The following is a 23,710-nucleotide window of genomic DNA, read 5'->3' as shown; positions in this document are numbered from 1 at the left end:
CAAGAGTGATACCTCAAGTTTAATGACTGTACCAGGGTTTGACCTCCAGGCAGCATGTTCTCTCCTATCACTACTCTTCTGAATCCCAACCTGGGAAATACTTTTAGCATTGCCGCTCGTATGCTGAGGTGGCTGTGATACAACTGCAGTGGATCACCTTGAGAGTCAGTTTTAACTTGTCAACATAACTGCAAGACAGTGAAGTTTGAGAGCCTTTTCTTAAGCTCCAGGTACTGCTCAATCCTCCTGCTCAGAACATAAAGAGCCGGACAGCCCAACCTGGCAGGAGGGGCAGGCTTAGCAAGTAGGGTCCCAGTTCTGCATATGGTACAGGACACCTTCCAGGTTTATCTCCTGAAGTTCCTGCAGTCAAAGGGAAAGCGTCAGGTAGCGGTGTCTGCGTCTAACCCAGAGCCTGTGCCTCAGGGGGCGGCTGAGGGGCAGTGGCTGCAAAGGGCTCGCCCCGACACCAGCCCCAGGGGCGGGGGAGGTGGAGGAACGGGGTGAGGAGTCCCAGTCCGGCTTCGCCGCTCAGGGAGGGCACAGGAGGGCAGGAGAAGGTACGGGAGGGCAGGGCCGGTCCCCGGTGCGCTGAGGGGCCCCGCGCCCTCGGCCGCCCCGCGCCTGTGGGTGGCCGCGGGGTCACGAGGCGCCGCCCCTTCCCGGTGACGGCAGAAGCAGAAGTGGAGCCCCGAGAGGCGCCGCGGGACCAGCGGGACCAGCGGCGGCACCGGCAGCGGCAGCCGCCGGCACGGCCCCGCCGCCGCACGGAGCTGCCGCCGCGCAGGTGAGCGCGGCCCCGGGGGATGCCGCAGGAGGGGCGCTCCCCGCCGTGCTGAGCGGCGGCCGCGGCCCCGACGGCTGCAGGTGCCGCGGGGCTGGGGCGGGGCGGCGAGCCCGGGCGTGAGGGAGGGTCTGGCGGGGGGAGGCGGGGGCTGCGGGCGAGTGCGGGCTCGGGGAGAGCGACGGGCAGCCCGCGAGGGGTGAGGGAGGGACGTGCCGCGGGGAGAAGGGACAGGGAGGGTCGTCCCGCGGGGCGGAGGGTGCCTGGGCTGGAGGGGACGGGGCAGTGCGGGCGCTCCCCCAGGGGGCTCGGAGGGGACGCTGCCTGGCGCCTCGCGTGTGGCCGCTCTCCGCCGCAGCCCAGCCTGGGCAAGAAGAAGGAAGGAAACCTTCAGTGTGGCGTGTCCCTGACAGCAGCCCAGCCGTGCACAGCCCTGCCGGGGCGAGGGCCCAGCCGGGCCGGGGCAGGTGGGCACCGTCTTGCTGCGGTTCCCCTCCCCTGCTCATCGCCAGACCGCAGGACTCCCAGGGCGGCAGCTGCATCGCAAGAGCAGCACACTGATTATTATTAATTATCAGTGCTGTGGGGCTGCACTGGTGTTGCTGGTGGATATCCATGCTGGTAGGGTTGCCTGCTCGGGTTAGGAGGTGTCCTAAACGCATCCAAAGGCAGAGCTCGGATGCAACAACAGTTTTGCAGTGCCCAGAGCACATGGGGAAACTTAGGAATTGACCTGTGGTCAAACTTTGTATGACCTTGTGTGCCTGGAAAGCACCTGCTTTGTCATACTGGTGAAATTACAACAGAGTATGGATTCATTAGTGCTTATCTGAGATGTTCTTTGCTAGCTTGTACAATTATAGTTTGCCTTTACTACAGTTATTCCTCGCTTTCTGTTATTGCAAAGAAAGTTAGGAGCTGTAGACTGATCTTCAGATAAGAAGGGTTTATTTCTGAAAGTCTGAAGTACTGTAATGAAGTAAAACTAAATATACAGGTTTTTGGATAGATTAAGTAGTTTGTTTTTTTCATGTCCATGTCCACTTGGTTACTTGCAGTGAGTCTTTTAGACTTTTCAGTCCAAATCAGTCAGGCTTTTCAACTAAAAAGTGTCAAAACAGCTCTTACATAAACAATAACAAGTGGTCCCAATTCTGCATATGGTACAGGACACCTTCAAAATTTAACTCCTGTAGTTCCTACAGTCAAAGGGAAAGAGCCATGGATCAGTGTCTGTGTCTAGAGCTTATGGCATGCTTCTGTGATTATTAACTCACTTGTTGAATCCTGTAAGTGGTGCTGGACCTTTCTACTTTAGGCTTCAGTAACTTTTCAGTAGAAGAGCAGTAAAGCTTCTATTGCACACAGCATCTTGTAGTTCACACTCTGCTGGGCTAGAGGCATCCAGGTGATGAGGGTCATTATGAAATTCTGCTGCATGAATGGGTAGAAATATTGTTAATTCAAATAGTTGTGCAGTCATGGGTGTAGGGAGGTGAGGGGCACCTGTTGGTAAGACATGTTTTAAAGGTTAGGTCTAAAGCCAAGGGCTTATGTTAGTTCCTTTACTCTTAGGCAGCTCTCTGTGATGTTATTCTTAAACTGGAGTAGGTAACCAGAACAGTCTAGAAGTGGTCACTTAGGTTGGTCAAATATTGCAATATTCCTTCCATCTTTTCTGACAAAGTGGGTATCCTCAGCTACACTGTTGTTTCACAGTAAGTTAAAAACTTGGCCTATGACTTAGGATTCAAGTTAGACTAAAACCACTGTTCTCTCTGGTTTTGGAAGAAAGAGCTACTTTAAAAGAGGAAGTCCAGTATATTCTATTCAGCGGAAACTGTTTAAGAAGCCACTTCGGAAAGGCAGTTCCTTTGTACTGAAGTACTTATCTCTCAAAAAACCTGCTGCATTGCCTTTTATTAAATAGCTGTACTTAGAAACTCCTTTTCTTATTGTTCTAAGTCAGGTTTCGTTTCACAGCGACACCTTGTAGTGTAAAAGGCAGAGCTGATGTATATTTCTCTACAGTCTCCTAAAAAACTGTGCTAATTTAAAAGTTCAGGTATTTGCTATTGCAGCAAAGTGTTACTAAAATGGTTAAACCTTGTTCCAAATCGCAGCATATTCGTTTTATTACAATTCTTAATGAAAAGAGCAAAGTGAGAAGTCGGGTTTTCTTTTATTTGTCAGAAAAACAGACACTGTAGAAAGATTTTGCTTTAATTTTTTGTTTTCCCCTCCTTTCATTTCTTGTTAATACCAGTCATTGCAGCAAGACAAGATGACTACGCTATCTTGTTAGGTGCAAACCTGTGATAATTCAGATGATTCTCTGATTAGTTCCAGGGAGTCTGAAAGGATCAGTCACATTATGGCTAAACCATAAAAATCTGCTGTTGCTTACGGTACTTAAATTGTTCACTCCCTCTGAGTTGTAGCATTGGAGTATATATATATTTTCAGTATTATAAGGAAAGAATACTCCATTTTTTTATTACCGTAACAACGTTGTTGGTATAAAACCCCACATAATGTGTGTAATGTTTTGCAAAACGTGGTGTGAGATGATTCCTGCTGTGGAGCACTTCAGATTCACGAGGGGCAGTGCAGAAGAGGCCGCCCTGCAGCTAAAAAGGGACCGTTGTGGCTTCTCTCTTAGTTTACAAAAATAATAATAATTTTTTTTTTTAAGTGGTCGAATTTAAAAAGGGATTGGAAAGATTGCCCGGACAGCTTCGAAGTCAGGTTGCACTGAAAGCAGCTGGTGACGATGTTGAAAGGCAGATTGGTGGCTTTAATGAGAGGGAGCAGAAAAGGGCGCTCCGTAGCGAGGGGCAGGTCAGGAGACAGTGCACGGGGTGAGGGGGAGGAGGGCTGGAAGAAGTTACGAAAGGGAAGCGAGAAGTGCCATGGTCGAATTAGCCATCAACGCGGAAACTGAAACTGCCTGTGAGGGAGAGGAGTGGACTGAGGAGAGGGGGAGAGAACCGCAGGAGATGCTGTGCCTGGTGGCTGCATGTGCACAGAGTTCTTTAAACCTGCCCTGCCCAAGGATGAGCTTAAGGAGGATGGCTGGGAACTGTGTGGCAGCAGCCCCTGCAACTTGTGTGCAAATGATACTCATAGATGAAAGAGCAGGTTCCAGAGCACCCTGTTTGTAAATAATCTCACCGAGGAGTAATCGGGCTTGTAATTAGCTGTTTGAGGCGATGACATGAGGCTGACCAGAGCACAGAAGCTTGGTAATATTTGCAAGATCTGCTGTGTGCACATCTGTCTTTTGGCTGTTTGGTGTCCCAAGTGTGTGCACACAAATATCACATGGGTAAGAAAAAGAAGACTGTGTAGGAGAAACACAGCCATGAAGTTTTAGAAGTGCATAAACTGAGACTTTTCAGATGTAGCCAGCATTTGTTTCAGTGTTGATATTTACTCATGTTTTCCCCTCACTACAGCTCCCAAAAGGACAGTTACCTGGTTTAAATTCTCATATAGCTCTCATACAGGTTTAAAATCGAATATAGTGCAAGAGTTTATGCCAGCTGATATAATTATTTCTTGTGCTATCTTGTCATTGGATTGCCAGGCTTCAATCATCCTCGCTCTTCCTGATGTAATATCAAGAAGACAGTAACACTGACAGCAGAACCTGTGAGGCTTCTCAGATTTTAGAGGTCTCTTCGGGCAGCAAACTGATGCAAGAAGAGCAAACCTGCTGCAGTTCACCTGGGGGCAGCATTTTGGTTATTGGAAGAAAGCACTGGGAATATAAAAAAAAGTAATCCTGGAAGAGTAGAAAGAGTATGATTCAAATCTGTTGCATATATCTCCTTTTCTCATGTTAATATCTAGGTTGTCAGTACGTAGGACAGGATGGATTTCCAGGTATTTCTTGGAGTAGTATCAGTTTCAAGAATGAGAAGTTTTAAATTCCACCTTGCATAGAACTAATGAGGTTTTTATGGAACATAATTCCGCAAATGCCCTAAACCAATGAGGAAATTCCTATAGAAATGGTGATTTCTGTTAAGTGTTTCTTTTGTCTCTATGTCAATTAGAGAGTCTGTGAACAAAGGTATCTCACTGTATAGAACAAATAAAACAGATCTGATGCTTGGAAGGAGTTTGGTAGAATCAAAGTAGGATCAAAGTGCACATTTTTTGATGTCTTCAGAGACTCTTGAAGTCATCAAATCAAGGTAAATATAGTCAGGGTTGGAACTTTGTTTAAGGAAGTTTCTCTTTGGACCTACCAGTGACACTTGCCATTTTGTGGGGAAAACCCAATATTGCTACTTGGAGGCTTCAGAGGTGCATTCTTGCTGCTTAGTGCTTTGAGGGGGTAAAAGTGCATTTGGACAGAATACGTGGTGTGTGATGCTTACATTTTAAATTTGATGTGCATCTATAATTTGTAAGTGATACACGGAAACCCTGCTAGGTACTGCGAAAAAGGATTCTATTCATGCTTGCACTAGGTACTGTTTTTGCCTGTCTAATCAGGAGTTACTTGTATAACCATCCCAGAAAGTAATCCTTCCTTGGCCACCAGTCATACTGTCAAAAAAGTTGGAGGTTTGGTAAGTGAAATAAACTGCCTTAGCAATTTCTGCAGCATAATTGTATTTACATTATTTTTTGGGTAGGAGAAGGTTCTAGGAAATGTGGCAGAAAATGTTACAGAGAAACCAAATGTTGCTCCTTTAAGAGAGGTTCTTAGCATAGTTCTGCTCGAGTTTGGACACTTTTTTTTTTTTTCATGTTTCTGATGTGTTCTTTAGTTTTATTTAGGCTTTATTTGTTATGGTCCAGGTCCTGTTTTTTTTTTTCTTTTCAGTAGTTTGTGTTCACTGTGTTTTGTTTTTTGTTCCTTTTTCTGTAATACTTATTCTTAAATTCGGTATTTCCTGCAGGTTTTCTTTCTTTCCTTTTCTTTGTTTGTTTGTTTGATTTGGTTAGGGTTTTTTTGTTGTTGTTTTTGTTTTTCTGTTTTTTTCCTGTCCTAATGTGGAGACTTTAGAGATATAAGTCTGTGTTAGGAGTGAGGGTTTGTACTTCCTTTCAGGAGAGAACAGCAAGGATCCTGTTAATATTGGCCATGTACCTGCCTTGCATTTGCATGGGCAAGAGTCTCCATTGGGTATCTAACTTACACAAATGTGATTTTTAAAGAAATGTTGTTTTAAATGTTGAATTTTCTCCCTTTTTTTTTCTTTTCAGGACACTGAAAACCGTAAAAGTTTAATTAAAAAGAAAAAAATGCCCAGAAAGAGTATAAACTATGGAGTGCTGCCGGAGTATGAGAAAAGCCAGATCAAAAGGACTTTGGAGCTGGGAACTGTTATGACAATATTCAGTCTTAAAAAGAGTAGCCCAGAAAGAAGGACTATTCAAGTCATAATGGAAACCAGGCAGGTTGCATGGAGCAAGACAGCTGACAAGATTGAAGGTGTCTGTGAGTATTTGCAAAGTGTACCTGAAGTTGGAGTTAATAGTGAATGGATGTACTTGCCAAATATTAATTTAATGAGCCTGTGGCAACATAATGAAGCTTCTGGCTGAAAAGAGTTTGGTAATTTGCTGAGAATATTCTGAATTGTTGCAAAGTAGATGAAGAATTTTCTGCGGCTTGTTATTTAGGTATCTAACACTGCTTAAATATGATTAACATGCTTTTATCCTGAGCCTTGTTCTTAAAGTTTTCATCTTTGAATATGATGGTGCTTGTGTTCTCTGCATTAAGTTACTGAGTGACAACTGTTTTTGGTCATTATGTCTTATAAATTCAAGTGAGTAATTCTTTACCCCTTCTCACTGCAAAAAAAAAAAAACCACCTTCAAATACAAGGAAACTGAATTAATATTTCTATTTTCTCAGGCAATTTGCTGCTTCAGAATAGAAATCATTATTTAGGACCTTTTTTGGGAAATACCAAGTCAAGTGAGTTCTTGGATGGCATTTCAGTTTTCCTGAGCTCAAGGTGGCTGTTGAGCTCGTCCAAGCTAGTGAGACTTGCTGAAGGCAGTAGTTGCTGTTTGTAAGACAACTCTCATCCTGTTGTACAATCTGCATTTTTTTTGATTTACTGTGACTCTGCTGTTGTAAAATGTAATGCTCTGTAGGCCCAAAGAAAGTTTGAGTGACTGAGAGGTGTCTTGCTTTCTTGTTAGCCAATAAAGTTAGGAGAGACTGGTAAATGAGCACCTTTCAAGGAAAGTTAAATAAAATTTGCCCATGTTTTCCATTTTATGAGTGTATCAAGTGATGAGAGGGAAAAGATTAGCAACAGAAAGAGGGGAGCTACCTCTCTTGCAGTATTTTTTGGGTGTAGTGGAGGCCAGGAAAGTTTTTAGTGTCTCTGCTCTTGTAGTCACCTGCTGAGACTCCAGAGCACCTCACCTGTGCCTTTCCTACATTGTTTGGTTCCAACACAACCCATCATGAAACCCGAATGGACAGGAGGGAGCAATGCACCTTAGAAAAGTGTTTTCATCGTGGGTGTTTGAAATGCAGGGTCTCAGTAGTGTATTAAAATGAATGCCAGCACCATGTGCTTCCTTAGGGAGGCCTGCAGAGAGCTATGCAAATGGCTGAAGGAAGCAGCTCTGAGCTAGATGTGCCTGTGCTCACCCATGCTTGGGCTTCTTTTAGTCATCTCGCTGTTGTTCTCTGCATGGAGACATTTTAGATGCCCTTGTAGCTCTTAAGGTCACTGAGGGAAATCCTGGTAGGTGCTGGCTACAAAATGTCGGAGCATTTTCTTCTGCCTTTTACTTATTGGCATTTCTTTGTGTCCTGCATTATCCTTATTTTAAACTGTTAAAGATACCCTAAAGTTTATTGTGGGATTGCTTGTGAAATCTTAGGACTGTTGATCCTAAGTCATGAGCACCAAAAGATTGGTTTAACTTCTGATGACAGATGTCTTTCCCTTGAGGAGCAGTGTGGGGTTTGTTTGTTGTTTTTTAAATTTTTTTCCTATTGTTTTGTATGTTCTAGTGTGATATTAATACTTTTATAAGGTCACCTGTGCTTTGAAGCCATTGTGTTTTAGGTTTTTTTTCCTCATTTATATTTCTTGCTATGCACACTGGTTCTAGTTTCAGTGGAGCCCCTGTCAGTGATTGCAGTAGGAGAAATTTTCTCTGTTTCTTGGATGAGAAGGAAGTTTTGGTGAGTGTTGCAAACACTCAGTTGACCTGGTGAAAGGTTCGTGGCTCTGATGCAGAGTGCATGGGGTCTTGGGGACTGAGGTTATAAATAGGATTGGGATTTCTGTGTGTGAGATAAGTTTGAGGGGATGTTTTCACAGCCTACCATTAAGCAGTTAAATTCCAAGGTTAGTCTCACCTGTCTGCCCAGATAGTCATTTGAGAGAATGAAAGGCTCCTCCAGAGGGAAGTTTAGTTCCTGCTCTGAATTATTGTCTGCTGGAGTCTCTTGCCCTGGCCATTGAATATATAAAAAGTGTATGGATCACTTACCCATAGGTTTTATTGACCACTGTATGTTCATGGGTTTGCAACTGTAAGAATTACAGATCTTGCTAACGATATTAAAGCTGAACTAGTTTTGGTTTGAGAGAAGGAAAGTTTGGTTCCCTTGTACGGAGGGATTTGATTTGTTTGTTTAATGTGTAATGGGCCTTTTCCTTGCATGAAGTAATTGATGGATTCTGGATAGATGCCTGTGAGCCGTGACTGACCAGCAGGATCTATTGCAGTGGGTTGCTCAGCGTGTCGCTTCCTTGTGGTTCTGCTCAGTACTTTTCTTGTGTGTTTAACCTTCACAGCTGAGCGTGGGTCTGGGTGGGGGCCCTGGGGTCACACACACCCTGGGTGGGTTGTCCCCAGTCAGACTGTCCCAGGCTGGCCACACAGTGGGGGTGTGTTCTACACAGTGGTGTCTGAGGGTCACTTCTGCCTCCGTGTCAGCTGCTGGGCTGTTTCTTTGCTTGGATACCAAATGTCCCACAAACAAGTGGGAACACGCTGTCATAGCGGGGATGGCAGTGGAGGGAACTGCTGGACAGCAGTGAAAGGCAAAGGGGAAGGAAAAGGTGGCCAAGGGTGAGAAGAGCTGGCCAGGGCTCTGCTAAGAGTCTGTGTGACTGGCACCTGGGGCTTGGTGACCAAGAGGACATTCCGGTAGTACCAAATAAGGGCTCCCAAATTTCCTTATGTCGTGGTACATGCATTTGTATGCACGTGAATAAAGTAGGGCATAAGAGGTTATGGTATTTAAGCAAATAGGTGGCAAGGTGTAAATCTCCAGGAAGCTGATCTGTAATGGATATTTTCTTCTTTATCAGATGCAAAGTGCTTTAAGGACAATTATTAAGGGAAAGTTCGTGGTGAGTAGAATTTGATTAGTCACTGGAAAATATGTGAGTTTCTGCATATTCTTCCATGAATCTGTGAGTGAAGGGATGATTCACAGCCAGGAGAGTTTATACTCTGAGAAATCTGTGGTGCCTTCCGTGAATGTGCAAGTGTGTGATTCTCTGCAGTACAAGCATGCTCATTTCAAGGAAGATTCTGTTTGAGGACATAAGATGATTTCTCTTGTTTTGATGACCTAGGATTTTTTTTTTTTTTTTTTTTTGCCACACAAAGAGGAGACCTGCTTTTGTAAAATGATATAATCAATCATATTTTATTCCCTTAATATTTAGAAAAGAAAGATCACCTATTTTTTTATGTTCTTTATTTATTGCAAAAGACTCAAGAATAAAAATATCTAGTGATGATTTAGTTGTGCAAGCACAAAACAAGAAGTAGGTTTAAAACATCAGAGGGCCATGTTTAGTAAAAGTTATATAATACATGAGCTGTTAAACTGCTTTTTCTGTATGTAGACCAAGTTTTCAGGTTACAGGTAAGGTTGACAGAGAAAAGGGAAGAGATAGGTTGTTAAGTTCACTTGAGATTTTCTTCCTGCTAAGAAGTGGAGATTGTACAGAATTTGTCCTCTAGAGCATGATATTTAAAAAACTCTCATAAAACCAAGTTGAATTTTTGTGTTTCACAGGTATGTTAAAAAAGAGAGTGAAAGGAAGCAAAGAACTAACTCAGTAAATTCACATTATAAGTAGAATTAGTACCTGTGGGAGTTGCTCATTTTTTTTTCTCGATCTGCAAGATTGCCCTGTGTTTTCAGGTTGTGTTACATTGCCAACCAGAAATCACTGGTTTCTGCCAAATGTTGCACCTGGATATTTAATGATCAAAGCTCATTATAGAAGCAGTGCATCTATAGTATAATCATGTAAATAACAAGACCAGATCAGGTCACATTCAGCTGACAGGGTGAGGTGAAATGCAGGGATCTATAATTACTGTAATAACAGACTTATGTGTGTTGCCACAGGCAGTGCTGTTCTTCCTAACAAGAGTTGGGTTTTTTTTAATCTTTGTTGTTGTATTTTGTGTTTTATCCTGCAGCATCTTTTCCATGAAATTAAAGTTTGATAATTTTGCTTTTAAAATCTTTGCTAAAATGACCTGCCAAGGAGAGCAAGTTTTGGTTCCATGCATCCTTTTGGCTGTCAGGTGCATTGGGAAACTTAAAAAAACTAACACCTAAGAGACTTTTGGCTTACGTTCTCAAACATAGATCTTTTTCCCCCCATACATTAAGCAGCTAATCCTTTAATCAGTAGTATTGTTAATGCCAATGTAAATTTCCTCTGTGGTGGAAAATTGAATTTTTTCCCATTGGAGAAGATGGTATAAACATTTACAGGTCAGTACCTCTCTGGGAGAAGTGATGAGTATCTACATATTCTGCCGAGGAGTGTGAAATGAGAGCTTCATTTGGCTTGAATGTTAGACTTGATCTTGCTGCTTTCTAGTAGTGACTTTTATTTTTCCTTACTGCTTCCAGAATTTCTGTCTGAATTTCCTTACTGTTTCAGACTTAGAGTAATAAATTGAAAAACCCTGAGTCTCTATTCTGTCTTTTGAATACTTTTAAAGAACAGTATGTCACTGGAAAAGTGAATCCACTTCTTGCTCTTTGTGGAGTATCTTCACAAAGAGACATTAAAATTCACCTTTTTCCCTGTGTTTTGAAATTGCTGTGTTTCACTTGTTACCCAGGGAATCATTGTAAGTCTTCAGATGAATATTTAGAGCTTGGTTTCTGTGGTCAAATGAAAAAATGAGCATGTGTAGCTTGTAGATCTTTTTTCAAATAATTTGTTCCCTTTAGCAGCTCAGTTCTGCAATGTCTAACCAGACTTCCTGTCATGGCCAGCCAGCAAAACGGGGATGGAATGAACTTCACAGGCCTGATACCCCTGCAGTGGCTGGTCCAAGTGAGTGTGAGATGGAGGTACTCCAGTACACTTTCCCCAAAGTCAGGTTGACACAGCAATGGTTTGGTTTGGTTTTGTTGCATAGAGCAGAATGTAAACTTTTATGGGCATATATGTAAATTGTACCTTATTCTTATGTCATTTGTGGAGGTGCCTTCTAATTTTCAATATGAAACCAATAGCCATTTGAGATGTACAGCCTCTTGAATTCAGAGCTCAAACTGGGAAGGACTGTAACACCTTGCTCTGCTGAGCAATCCAATGAGAAGTTATAAATTTAGTGGTAATTTGTTGTTGCTGTATGTGACAGCTCTGTGTGACCTGATTACATAAAACCCTGGGGGTTTAAAAGGTGCACTTCTCTAAAGCTAAATCCCCAGAGGACCCTTGGAAAGGTACTCACGGGTGCTTTCTCAAGGTGCACCACACTGTTTCATCCTTGTGACTGTGTTTTCAGATCATTTTGTGCCTTATCTGTAATGACTTCTTGAGCCACTGAATGTCTCAGTAAACATCTTTGTTTGTATGAGCTGAATTACTTTCCCTACCACATCTATACTGCCGTGCTGCTTTCTGTTTTCTTGTGACTTTGTTCTCTGAGAGAAGCCTCACCTTGTTCCTCTAGAGTCACACAAGATTCGTGTTCATTGCTGCTCTGAATAAAGGAGGCTGTTAAAACACACCTTGTGTAGTTAATATTTAATTCTGCAGAAGTGAGAGCAGAGCCATTGTCCTCACTAACCACCATGAAGTACATTTGCCAAAGGATACTAAAGGCGTTTTTCACTCACTGGGTGCTCATTTGCACATAGCCTGTGTTGAAGAGGGCAGTTTCTAAAATGAAATCTTCTTTGGAATATTTTGTAATGCAAATTGTTGGGAAAAAGAAAAGTATTCTGAAATCTGGTTCTTCAGTGTGGAATGTTGCTATGCATACATCCACATGAAAATGCAAATATATTCATAGAGAGAATGCCCATCCCGTGTCTCAGTGCACAGCACCTGGGTGGTCACAGTCCCTTATTTTCTTCTCTGGAACATTGCCAGTAATTTCCCTTTAGCCTTTTGAGACTTACTGAAATAATGCTCACAGAATGATTTCTGAGTCCATAAGCCTCCTCTGAATCTTTCTGTAGGCTTTTTCTTCTCCTTCATTAAGTGCATTACTGAGCTCTGATCCAAGCATCATTTGTGGCCACAGACACTGAAGGACTCCTGGAGAATTTAGGCTTTGAATCAGGAGTGTTATCTTAGAGGACTTTGTAGTCCATAATGGCAGACTTGGGTGAACTTCTACACTGTTAATCAAGACTTTGCTATCAAGGATACCTTGCTAGGTTGACAGTCTCTAAGGTTTTTTGACTTGTTTATAAACAGTCTGCCTGTCTTTCCAGCCTAAAATTACCCGACTCAACCAAAGGTGATCTGTGCAAGTTTGCCTTCCTGCAGTGAATTTACATGGGCACTTGCAGCTCACAGAAGGTGCTCTGCTATTGGCACTGACTGGTTTTCAGCAGGGGCTGTTCCCTAATCTGGGTGCTGAATGATTGTTCTCCCAACCAGAGGTGGGTAGTGGGTGATCACACGGCAGACAGAGGCAGAACTTCTCCCTTTAAATAGCAGTGCTGGTTTGTTCTCTCCATCTGGGATGAGCACAGTGTTGTTGTGTACAATAGCATAATGTTCTTTTCGGTTCTCCTCTTCACATAGTTTTCTACTTGTGCTTACCTTATGTCTTGTCTTCTGCTCAGCTTGCACAGCACCTGCTGTAGTGAAATCCAAGTTCTGTTTTACCCTCTACCTCTAAGTGCGACTGAAGGAAATGTAACAGGAATTCCTACCTCTGAGAGTGTGACTGAACGTGATCACTGCTGCCAGGTTATTGGAGTGGAGATCAGTGGAGATGTGGAAGATCAAAAGTTTATTGTGAAATTCATGGCAGTGAAAGAGCTCCAGCAGGTGCCCTGGAAGGCATTGAGCAATTAATCTGTGCAGTCTTTGGAAAGTAGCTATGTAGTAGGGTAATGATCCATTGAATTAACTGATTTGCCAAACAACACACAGCAGCAGGAGCTGAAGTTCAGAAGCTTCAGGCTCTGAACTGCCAGGAATACTGGACATCCAGATGAGAGCCTGAGACAGGATGGTAATTGAAGGTGCCTTGGAGTCCAGTCTTGTTAAAGAGCCGCTTGGGGGAGTTGTCACAATAAATTGGTGACTGATGAGGCTGCCAAGGAGATCCTTTCAACCTGGGGAAATAACCACATGAAGGAATGGATGAAATGTAAACTAGTGTTGTGGGTTTTAGAGTGGCACTAGACTTCTTCAAACTGTTTGGCTGGGGACTGAATGTGTTGGGAGTGTCCATGTCTGGCTGGGTGTGAGTCAACTTCTCTACAGGGCATACTTTGGTTTGTGTTTCCTTGGGAAATGCATTCATCTTCTTTCACTTTTTTTGTGGAAATTGCACCTGCAAATGTATTGGATTTGATCTGACACTGCAAGCTGCATATGTTCAGGTCTATGCTTTTTTTGGGTGTATCAGGCCCCAGGAATATGTGTCTGTGAAGCCAGGCCAGGGTATGTCTGCAATTTGCACGTGGCATTGAGGAGGAGGAGGAGGAAGGCTCAGTGCTTGAAGGCAGCACAAAATAAGAGTGTCTGAAGTGCTGTGCTTGTAGTTCTGGCACAGGCATGAAGTTACATTTTACTTGTTCAGTGACAGATTGTGCTATAAAAAGTTCACAGTAAGTGTATAACAGCTAAGTTGGTACAGTTGATTTACTAATCTGAGTCTGAAACATGTTGTAGCTTTTCCTGGCCCGTTCCTTTCTCAGTTCAGTTGGGATCAGCCATTGTGGAGTTCATGGGCATCATGTGGAAGGGGCCAGGTAACTCCAGACTACCTGGAAAGACCACGGAGCTTAGTGTGAGACCAAAATTTATGCTTGATGTGCATGTTTCTCTTTTCTCTCTCCGATTTTCTGCCTTGGCTTTTCTTTCAATGAGATAGAATAACACATGCTAAATGGCACTATAAAATGTAATTAAGGTTATACAGGTAGTTTCTATTAATTTTCTGCAACTGTAATATGTATTATATCTTTGTTTCATTTATTATTTAAGCAAATGTAGTGCTATCTTGCCAGACTTCTGTAGGATGTATTTAATATGTTGCCAGACAAGTAGAGGAATGTAAAATTTTGAATTTGAGTGGGTTTTATGTAAATCTTTCTCTCTCCTCCTCTTCCCCCTGTTTTGTTCTCTTGCTGAACCTCTATCTTCTGAATGTTTAGCAACTAAGGCATAGTGATCTCTTTTTCAGAGACCGGTTGGAGAAGCAATAACGTGCCTGTGCACACAAAAATCCTTGTGCCTCAATGTATATTCACACACATTCATGCAGGAGAATGGCAAGGCAGGGTTGAAAGGCCTTAAGGCAAGGAGAACTGTAGTGAGTGTGTGTAACTGAGGGGAGGCATTGAGTAAGTTTTGTATTATTTCAGAGGTCAGTGTGAGGTAACAGCCCCTGGAAATGACAACAGCAGTGCAGGTTGTGAAATCTGCTTTATCGCTGCTCGTAGTTCGTACTTCGAGGGGGGCTTTGTGGTGTGGTGTTCATGTGTGGGGGTTTATAGGAGTCTGAAAGGAGTCACTTTGAAGTTAAAAGTGTGTTCTCTGTTGATATTAACGTGAGTTGGTGGGCTAAGATCAACTTTTTCGGATGGTGGCATTTAGGATGATAATTTGGATACCTCACTAGGGGTCTAAGAGAGCCTCTGGATGGTAAGGGGATCAGTCATCGTTAGGAGCTTTTGGTTCTTGGTCATATATAGCTGCAGCATGAATTTATTTTAGAAGTTTGCCTCTAAATTTGAGGCCCTTGGCCAATATGCAGATCTTAGGAGATGTTTATGTGGTTTGAGAGGGTGGCTGAGACACGAAGGTTGAGACATTGAAAACTCTACCTTGAGGCTAAAGATGCTTGGAGAAAAGAGTTTAAGAAAGATGCTTGTGTCCCCTGATTAGTTCTTGTTAACCTTTGAGGTCTCGTTTTCCCAAAATAAGTTGTTTAATGACTGAGAGAAAGGAGTATGGTGGAAAGTTTGGCCTGGGATACTTTGCTTCCAAGATGAGTTAATGTTTCATTATCAGGATTTTGTTGATGAACTTCCTTGCTTGTCTCTCCTTCCCATGTTGGCATCATAGAAATGCAGCATTACAACAGGCTGAAGCTTTACCCATTGTTCGGCTCACCCTCTGTTGGCAGCAGTTGCTGTTTCATTGTGTTATTAACTGTCTTCTGTTACTGATGAGGTGCTCATTTAAAACAGGGTTTTTATGCTGTGTTATTCTTAATTGCATGGACAGAAACCCTCAGCTGTTTTCCTTGGATCTTGCTAAGTCTGATAAACACATTTTAAGAGCAGCCATGAAATGTTTCTCTTCGCACTTCATCCTGTAGCTCGTAAGACAAGACTGTCCACAAGTGGGAAGAGCTGTTTATTTGTCTGGTCCACAGGCAGAACAAAACCACTTCCTCAGTTTTCTAATAAGTATCTTATCTTGAGAGTGCACATATTTCTATTTCAGTGCTGTCTTGCTCCTGTTGTGCAGGCCTTGTAACAAGGGTTTGACAAAAAAGGGAGCTGACTTGGGAAAGTGTGTGCCTGTGCAGTGTTCCTGTTCTGCTGTGCTCTGATGTGTACCTGTGTTCTATAGAGAGCAGCAAGCTGAAAGTGATACAGCAGTTTATGTTGAATAACAGAGAGAGATATCTTTGGAATTGACCATGAGAAAACTCACAAACTTTTTAATTATTAAGCTCAATTTTCTGTTTATATTCCTTCTTTTTAAATGTTTTTCTTACAAGTGCCAGTGACTGCACTAGGTGAGAAGATTAGCTGCTTACGGTATGATTTGTAACTTTTAGGTGGGTAAGGTAGAAGCTGTATCTTTTCTTCTTTGAACAGTTGTCATGGCAATTGGAAATCTCTCTTAGAGTTAATGCTGTTTGTGAAATCATATCTTCTGTAACCCAAAGGACCATATGTGTGTGCACATTGTCCATGGACAGTGATAGTGAAATAATAAAAATACGACAAGTTATTTTTCTTCTTCTTCTAATCCTTCCCTAGCATTGTCTATTAGTCAGTAATATATTTACTTTTGGATTCTTGGATTGCAAGCTGGTGCAATTTGCATTTCTTGTGCAATACAAACCTGTAAGTTTATGCATATAGCTATTTTATATGTGTGGGCATGTTTTGAGTTATTAATCTTACTGTTTCAGGCTCTGCAGTTGTACTGACTGATTGTTGTTTCCTTTCAGTGGATCTGATGGAAATAAAAGAAATTCGCCCAGGGAAGAATTCAAAGGACTTCGAACGTTGCAGAGCAAGGCACAGAGAAGAACACTGCTTTACTATATTTTATGGCACCCAGTTTGTCCTCAACACCTTAAGTTTAGCAGGTACTTTTCTTTGTTTCTTCTTTAAAGCTACCATTGAACAAATCAAACACATTGATTGAACAGTAATGCAAAGAATACTGTGGTTTTAACTTCAGTAGTTCAGGAATGCATCAGATGCTTAAAATCTGGAGATAGATCTTTTACTTGGCCCTCCTTGTCTGTGAACTGCTGCATTTTAATGTTTCACTTTCAAACAGTGCATTGTGCAAGTGTTATTTCTGATTTGCTCAATCATTTCTAGCAAGGTAGACTTTTGCTGGTTAAATATCTCCAGTAAGGTTTTCTGCACTGAAGAGCAGAGATAACATTGTCCTCTTCAAAGTCAGCTTGTCAGCCAGAATATTGGCGTGGCATTTTAAGTCTGCCAAAATGATTCTGGAAAAAATACCCATAAAGGGTTAGACCACAGCTGTGTCATAGAAACTTTCCTATCACCTATGGACAATTGCAGATTAATCTGAGAAAATGGAGTTCTAGTTTAGGTTATGTGTGTGCATGCCACCTGATAATACTAACATTTTCTAAAGATCTGCTAGGGCACCATAAATAAATTTCTAAGATGATAAATTGAAAAGGAAGAGATCTGTGTGAAACAGAGGGACATTGTATCCTGTATCTGTGGAAAGGGTTGGGGCTTTTCTTATTTCAGGTGAGATTATCCAGGGTCACAAAACCCAAAGAATTTGAAATGAAAAGGGATATAAATTCTTACAGTGCAGGCTGAATACAGCTTCTAACTAGCAGAGTTTGCCAAGAGATTTCTCTTCTAAAAAGTTAGTAATGGATCCTTGGTTTAGAATCATACAGACAATTTATTTGGAGTAGTAGCTCTCTCTGTCCTGAGCAAGAACACGCTTACTCATTTAAATCATTAAATTAATTTGCAAAATCATGATGTGAGGAAAGGGGAGTGCTTTGTAAGTGCTTTAATGCTGCCAGCTCTTTCTTTTTTTTTTTTTTTTTTAATGGAATGAATTGCTTATAGATTGCAGTACTAGAAGACAAGTTTTTTGCAATCTGGCGCTCTCGAAATGAAAGATTGCTTGTGACTAATCCATTGTTAGAGGCTTTTAACTTTAAATAAGTTTTACCATTGTTGACTGAAGTCTGTGAAAATTTTGAGTAAGTGGCTGTGCTTACGTGCAGCTGTGCCAGGTACTTAGGATTGATTTCCTCTAACAGCCCCCCCAGTCCCTCCTCCATGACACTTCCCAAAATAGGGCTCTGCCAAGACTTGGAAAACACTTGGTACCATGAGATATGTTGCTGTGAGGCTGAACTGCAGAACAACATGACATAACTTTCAATTAAGGGGGAAATCCTTTTCCTTGTTAAAGTCCTTTGTCGTGGTTTCTTAAAACAATATAAAATAACTGTTGCTTAAAGGGAATGGTAGCTGTCATAAAGGGCAGAATTGTCTTGGGAGAAGAATTGCTTTGGCAGTGGTAGTGGGTGTTCTTTCTGAAATTGTAACTAATTGAAAAACATTTCCATGGGGAGATCAGGCTGGGCTCTAGCTTCATCCTTGGGGCATAAAGCATTGTTTGAAAGTATGCTTAAATAAAATGTAATCTTCATCTTTTGAGAAACTGGTTTGCTTTGAAGGCCATTAAAAGAATTTGCACGGATTACAGCTCCTGTGCGAAAATAAATTTTCAGAACTGGTTTAATTGAAGAAAGCCTTCTTGAAATTTCAGAACCTGGATGCTAAATCAGATGAGCTTTGCTCAGATGAGAGCTGTGATGTTCACATCTCATCCAAGGCTCAGAAAACTGGTTTCAACTTAGCCAGTATTTTCTAGGGAAGGCTGTGCCCAGCAGGCAGTTCATCATCTTGCTTCTGTTGGGTTGAAGAATCACCAAATGCAATCACGATAAACGATGTGGAGGACTCTTGTGGTGTGGGAAATGGAAAGGTGAACTAAATTTAAAACAAAACAAGACAGTGATATACTAATTTTCAGGGCATGTCTTCTAGTATTAAGCTGTGTAAGGAATTTTAGACCTTTTAGATAAGAAAATGAATTTTGATTGTGTTACTACAGGAGCTCAGCAATAGTTTCATAGTGCTTCTGCTGAGATATTGAAACTTTCCTGCTCTGATAAGCAGACTTCCAAAAGGAGGTATTTTTTGTCAGACCTTCCTTACTCCCAAGTTTATGCTGTTTCTTATTAGTTTTATTATTGGAAACATTAAGCTATGCAATGAGATTTATCAAACAGAAAGGTTAGTCAGCAGCTTTGTATACTAGGGTTTATCTAAACATCACAAGTTATGTCTTGGTTTTGTAACGATTTTGTTTTGATGTTTCTCATAGTGTGTTACTTTTTTTCAGCTGACTCTAAGGATGATACTGATAAATGGTTGTGTGGCTTGAATATCTTGTATCAAGAGGTCATGAGTGCTCCCACACCTGCCATCACAGAGAGGTATGTGGACATACTTTCACTTTGGGAGGCTGGATGCTGCTCTGGAATTGAAAGGGGAAACTCTGAAAGAAATGTTTAAGTGGTGCTTGGCCATTACCCTAAGAACAGCTACTCTCCATTGGTGTATGATACTGAAAGCTCATATGGAAATTGTCTGTTTTGCTACATACAAGCTCTGGAATCGTGCTCTGCTTCATCCACTAATGCAAGGTTGCAGTTTACCTTGTTCTTTGTACCCAAACCAAAATCTCTTTATGAGATCACAAGAACACCTGGTGTAGGTGTCTGTTGGCTTCTTGGGAAATTCAAGTGTCTTATGCAGCCACAGTAGGCTTGTTCTAGTAGATGTCCATGTGTCCTGTGTCCTGGGAATTCCGAGGTACATTTTTGCAGTTTTTACTTTCTACTGGCCCCATTGTGTTGTGTGGCAATGTGATCAGCTGACTTGGAGGCTCAGGCTGAAAATGAACATTTTTAAGAATTATTTCTTTAGCAGCCACATGACAGTGAACCTGTGCCCTTAATCTTCTGAGGATGTTGCACATGAAACTGCTCATTCTCAGACTGCCAGCTCTGGTGACAAGCTTTCAGTGTTGTCTCCATACCTGATTACTTTTGGTCACTGCTGGCATTGTTGTTTATGGTCACTTCTGTTACCTGTTGTCAGGGTATGCTCTGCCCTCTCTTGCTCCCTGACCAAACTGTGGCCTTGACATTGATGTCAAACAAGTAATTCCTGTTGAGTCTGAGGATCACCTTAGCAGTGCATTCATCCTTTGGATCAAAATTGTGTGTGTGAATATATATTTACTGTTAATGCTGCTAACAGTATTTTACTGTGCACCTAAAACTGGTATGCACTTATGCATCTAACAGATCTTTGAGCCAGCAGCCTCAGCTGGCATAAATCATTGACTTTATGGAGTTACTCCAGTTTAGATTAGCTGAAGTTTTGGCTTGCTTTATCCACTTATGTTTTCACAGCTTCTGGTTGCTCATTCTTTTCAGTCCTGCCCACCCTTCCCCTTCCTGTGTTGTTTATATGACTTTTGTTGTTTTATTGACTTGAAAATGCAGTATTAAGCAGCAAAAAAAGCACATGTTTACAAATGCACTTATAAAACTGAATCCTTAGATGTATCTAAAGATAAGTATTTCTGTTGAGTTTTGTCTATGGATTTTGATATTTCATTGGCTGTATTTTCTTTATAATTCTTAAATTAACCTCTTTTTTTTTTTTTCCCCATTTTCCCCCTCTTTTCCACAAGCTGGCTGAGAAAGCAGATCTATTCTGTGGATCAAAGTAGAAGAAATAGGTAAGAAGCTCTGTCTTTGTTCAGTTGTTTTTAGCGAACTTCTGTTGCAGATTCTAACCTGGAATAAAAATAAATAAATAATTCTCTGTCCAAGATGTGAAATATGAGGCCCCTGAAAATGGTATTTGCTTTTGATCTTGAATTTTGCCATTTGCTAAAAACAAATGTGTTTGTAGGACTCACTCATGTTCATGTACGTAGTATAATGAAGAAACAAATGGTGAAAAATAAGTAGATTAAATTTTAGCCTAGAATTACTCTGGCAGAATGAGGAAAAGTAGCTGTCATCTTCCAGTCTTACTGCAGAGATTGAGCTCAGCAGTGCAGGTAGTTGGGTTGCCTGCTTTATAGAGGTCTTTGCCCCTTCATGGCCAAGTTGGAGCCCAGATGCTTGGACTGTATAACCTGCTGTGAGCTTTCCTGTGCAACTGTGCCACCAGGTCTTCCTTCATTGCTGACCATGTTTGCGTTGCAGTGACCAGGCTCTAACACAGACAGACCAAACCAGCAGCTGGCCTGGCAACCTGGGCTTGTCTCTGCCACATATTTGAACAGACCATAGCAGAAGAATCACCTCTGACCTGGTGCTTCTCATGTGAAAGAAGTCTTGTGGGTTATAGCTCCCAGTGTGCTGTGTAGCTTCATGTGTTTTAGTTTCAGTGGCTGACTTCAGGTCCATGTTGATGTGGCTTTGTAGCTTTTGCACAGCAAAGGAGACTTCTTTTTTTTTTTTTTAAAATCAATTCAGCTGTAAACCTCTCCTCAAAGTTGCCAGAAGTCATGTGATACTGAGAAAAATGTTAATCCTTCCTTCCCTGTGTGTTATTACTTTACCATGATTTTTCTCTTTGTCTGGAACATGCATTTTATTCTAAAGTGTAATTCAGTGTAGAAAAGTACGTGCTTTTCCTCTCATTTACACCTTTTCCTACAAGCAAACTGCAGTGTGGTGTGTCATTGTGTGATTGAGGCTGAGGTATTGCAGGAAATCACACCCTTGTGCACACAGCCTGTGGCACAGGGCAGGGTGAGCTGAGAACCATTTCAGAGCCATGTTTCCTAAACTGGCCACAGTGGAGAAGGGAACAGTACCATCCTTTACTGGATATCCACTTGTTCCTCCTGATGTACTTTGAAAACTACCCTGCAATGGGAATGTGTTGTTGGGGACCATGTTAGGATAGAGCAGCTGTGGCTGACAGTAGGTGTCTGCTGAAGAGGTTTCATTTGTTGCTTTAGGGTCGTTTCATCACTACAAGGCAGCTTGGTTGGGATCAAGGGGACTTGCTCTGTGGAGAGGGCAGTTTTTTGTTCTCTCCCTAGATGATTCATGCTTTTATTAAAATTCAGGAAAGGAGTTTGGACTGAGTTCCATTGTGTTTAGAGCTGCAGTTTCTAGGGAGGTTAATTGTAAAGGTTAGGCTTCCAGGCTAGTCCTGTTTCACAGGTGGAGTTGTTTCCAGTGGTAATGAAGTCCCAGCTCTTTGTTTTCACTTGCACTTGTCTGGCCAGAGGAAATGGCTTGGTGTTTAGGGTACAAATGGAGTGCTCATTCTTGCTTCTAATGGTGTTTTTTTTCCAGAGGTCTGGCGACAAGGCGGAAAGCCAGGAATTTCCTGAGTTCTAATCTGGCTTCAGCATGGACTTTGACCAAGTTCCTTATTGCTTTGCCTCTTTCCCTCACTACACAATGGAGATGAGAGGATCTCATGGGGTTGCTGCTTGTATGGACAGTGTAGAATAGAAGTGTTACTTTCATCTAAGTGCTAATTGTTTTTGTTGCTTTTCGAGCGACTCTGCTCTGACCCTGTGTTTGGAGGGACTTAATGGCTTATGAATTGCACTGTAGGTCAAGGCAGGGTACCTCAGTCTTGTTTTATTGGGTACTCTTGGTAGTGCATTAATGTTCTGTGGGCAGTAGGACCCACAGATCTTGTGCCTGTGTTCTCTTGACCTGCTGTCTTGCTGTCATCTAGAAAACCTGGGGTTTTAACTGCTGCTGGTATATCACTGAACATTCTAAAGCTCTGTAAAAAGGATCAGAGGCCTGTGTAAATGAAACTGGAAGGCAGTTCTTTCTGGGAAGACTTGGTTGGGAAGGGAATATGAGGTCATGTTCAGATGTTGCAGAAGGGAAGAGCCTTCTCTGCAAATCAGTGTTACCATCTAAGTGAATAACAGCTGTAGAAAAGGGTTATACTAGTATAGAAAATAGTACAGAAAACTGAAGCTTTTTATTTTTTGTTTCAACTCTGTTTGGTATATCCTTTGTGCGATGTTTTCTGTGTCTATAATCCAGTTGCAGTGGGACTAGAACAGTGGAGGAAAGGCTGCAGTTCATTTGACCATGTACAAACATCTACGTTTGAGCTGATCATCTAGATCTGATTAATTGTTGATGGAGAGAAATAGGTGTCTCTTTAACATGGTTCTTTTCATCCTGATATGGATGTTCACATGAATTGAAGTGCCTGTTTCTCTGTGTCTAGCTTGTTTCCATGTAGGTGTTATGTTTATAGAACTTTACAGGTATGTGAGATGAGCCCAACCCAAAATGTTTCAATAGTCACATTTTTATGTTGACAGAAAATATATGAGTAGCTGATACAATGAGATACAACAGAACTGTAGTGGTTTTACTATCTTTTTTTTAATTCTTCTTTTCCCCCCCGCCCAGTATCAGTCTTAGAGAGCTGAAAACTGTCCTCCCCCAAGTGAACTTCAAAGTGAGCAGCATGAAGTTCTTAAAGGATAAATTTGCGGTAATTACCTGATTACTTAAATCTATTTGGAATTATCTGATACGTGTTGACATTTCTTTTTAGGACACTGTCTGTATTTTTGATTCTTACCATGTACAGTTAAATAAATTATGTTGGTTAATTTCTCAGCTTGGCTTTGCCTGTAGCTAAGGCTCTAAGAAAATATGACATAAATGTTCCTTCTTTTCATTGTATGGTTAACTAGAGCAAACATTGGATTTTGAGCTTCAGTACAGTGCAAGTGCATAGGAAATTATTTTATCTTTAAGATACAATTCATATGTAAGATAAAGACTTTTTTTTGCAATATGATCAATAATAACCTCTTTGCTCAAACTAAAGGTTGTTTCCATCCCTACAGGAACTTTAATTATCCCCACCTCTTCCTGCTTTTTAACTCTCCACCCTTAAAGCAGACATCTGTGCTTCTCCTTCTCTCAATGAGTAAATGCTCTTAACCATGCTCTCAATGCTCTCAGTGCTCTCAACCATGAGTAAATGAGGCACTGTTTATCTCTCAGTAATGGGAATGGAGTCAGAGTGCAAAATGTAAGGCCAAAGATGGGTTCTAGGAACACTATGTCATAAAGTAACATCTATTTACTTGTTTGTATTATTAAAAA

At 41.7% G+C, this 23,710-nt stretch overlaps 1 protein-coding gene across 4 annotated transcripts in view; it reads left to right on the top strand.

Moving 5' to 3' along the window:
* The window catches only part of PLCG2 (phospholipase C gamma 2), a 74,719-nt gene that overhangs the window by 2,782 nt on the left and 48,227 nt on the right, over positions 1-23,710 (top strand). For 2 of the 4 annotated variants that reach the window (XM_017820984.1, XM_017820980.1), the window contains 5 exons: positions 6,008-6,242; positions 16,439-16,579; positions 18,916-19,009; positions 20,278-20,325; positions 23,003-23,087. In XM_017820984.1, the coding sequence (XP_017676473.1) occupies positions 6,008-6,242; positions 16,439-16,579; positions 18,916-19,009; positions 20,278-20,325; positions 23,003-23,087 (603 nt within the window). Of the gene's footprint in view, positions 1-749; positions 788-6,007; positions 6,243-16,438; positions 16,580-18,915; positions 19,010-20,277; positions 20,326-23,002; positions 23,088-23,710 lie in introns of those variants that run through there. The other 2 variants (XM_017820983.1, XM_017820981.1) reach the window with 2 other exon arrangements.

The sequence above is a fragment of the Lepidothrix coronata genome, unplaced genomic scaffold (genome assembly GCF_001604755.1).
Source record: "Lepidothrix coronata isolate B3197 unplaced genomic scaffold, Lepidothrix_coronata-1.0 Scaffold87, whole genome shotgun sequence".
NCBI lineage: Eukaryota > Metazoa > Chordata > Aves > Passeriformes > Pipridae > Lepidothrix > Lepidothrix coronata.
This window is presented reverse-complemented; position numbering and strand designations above follow the sequence as displayed.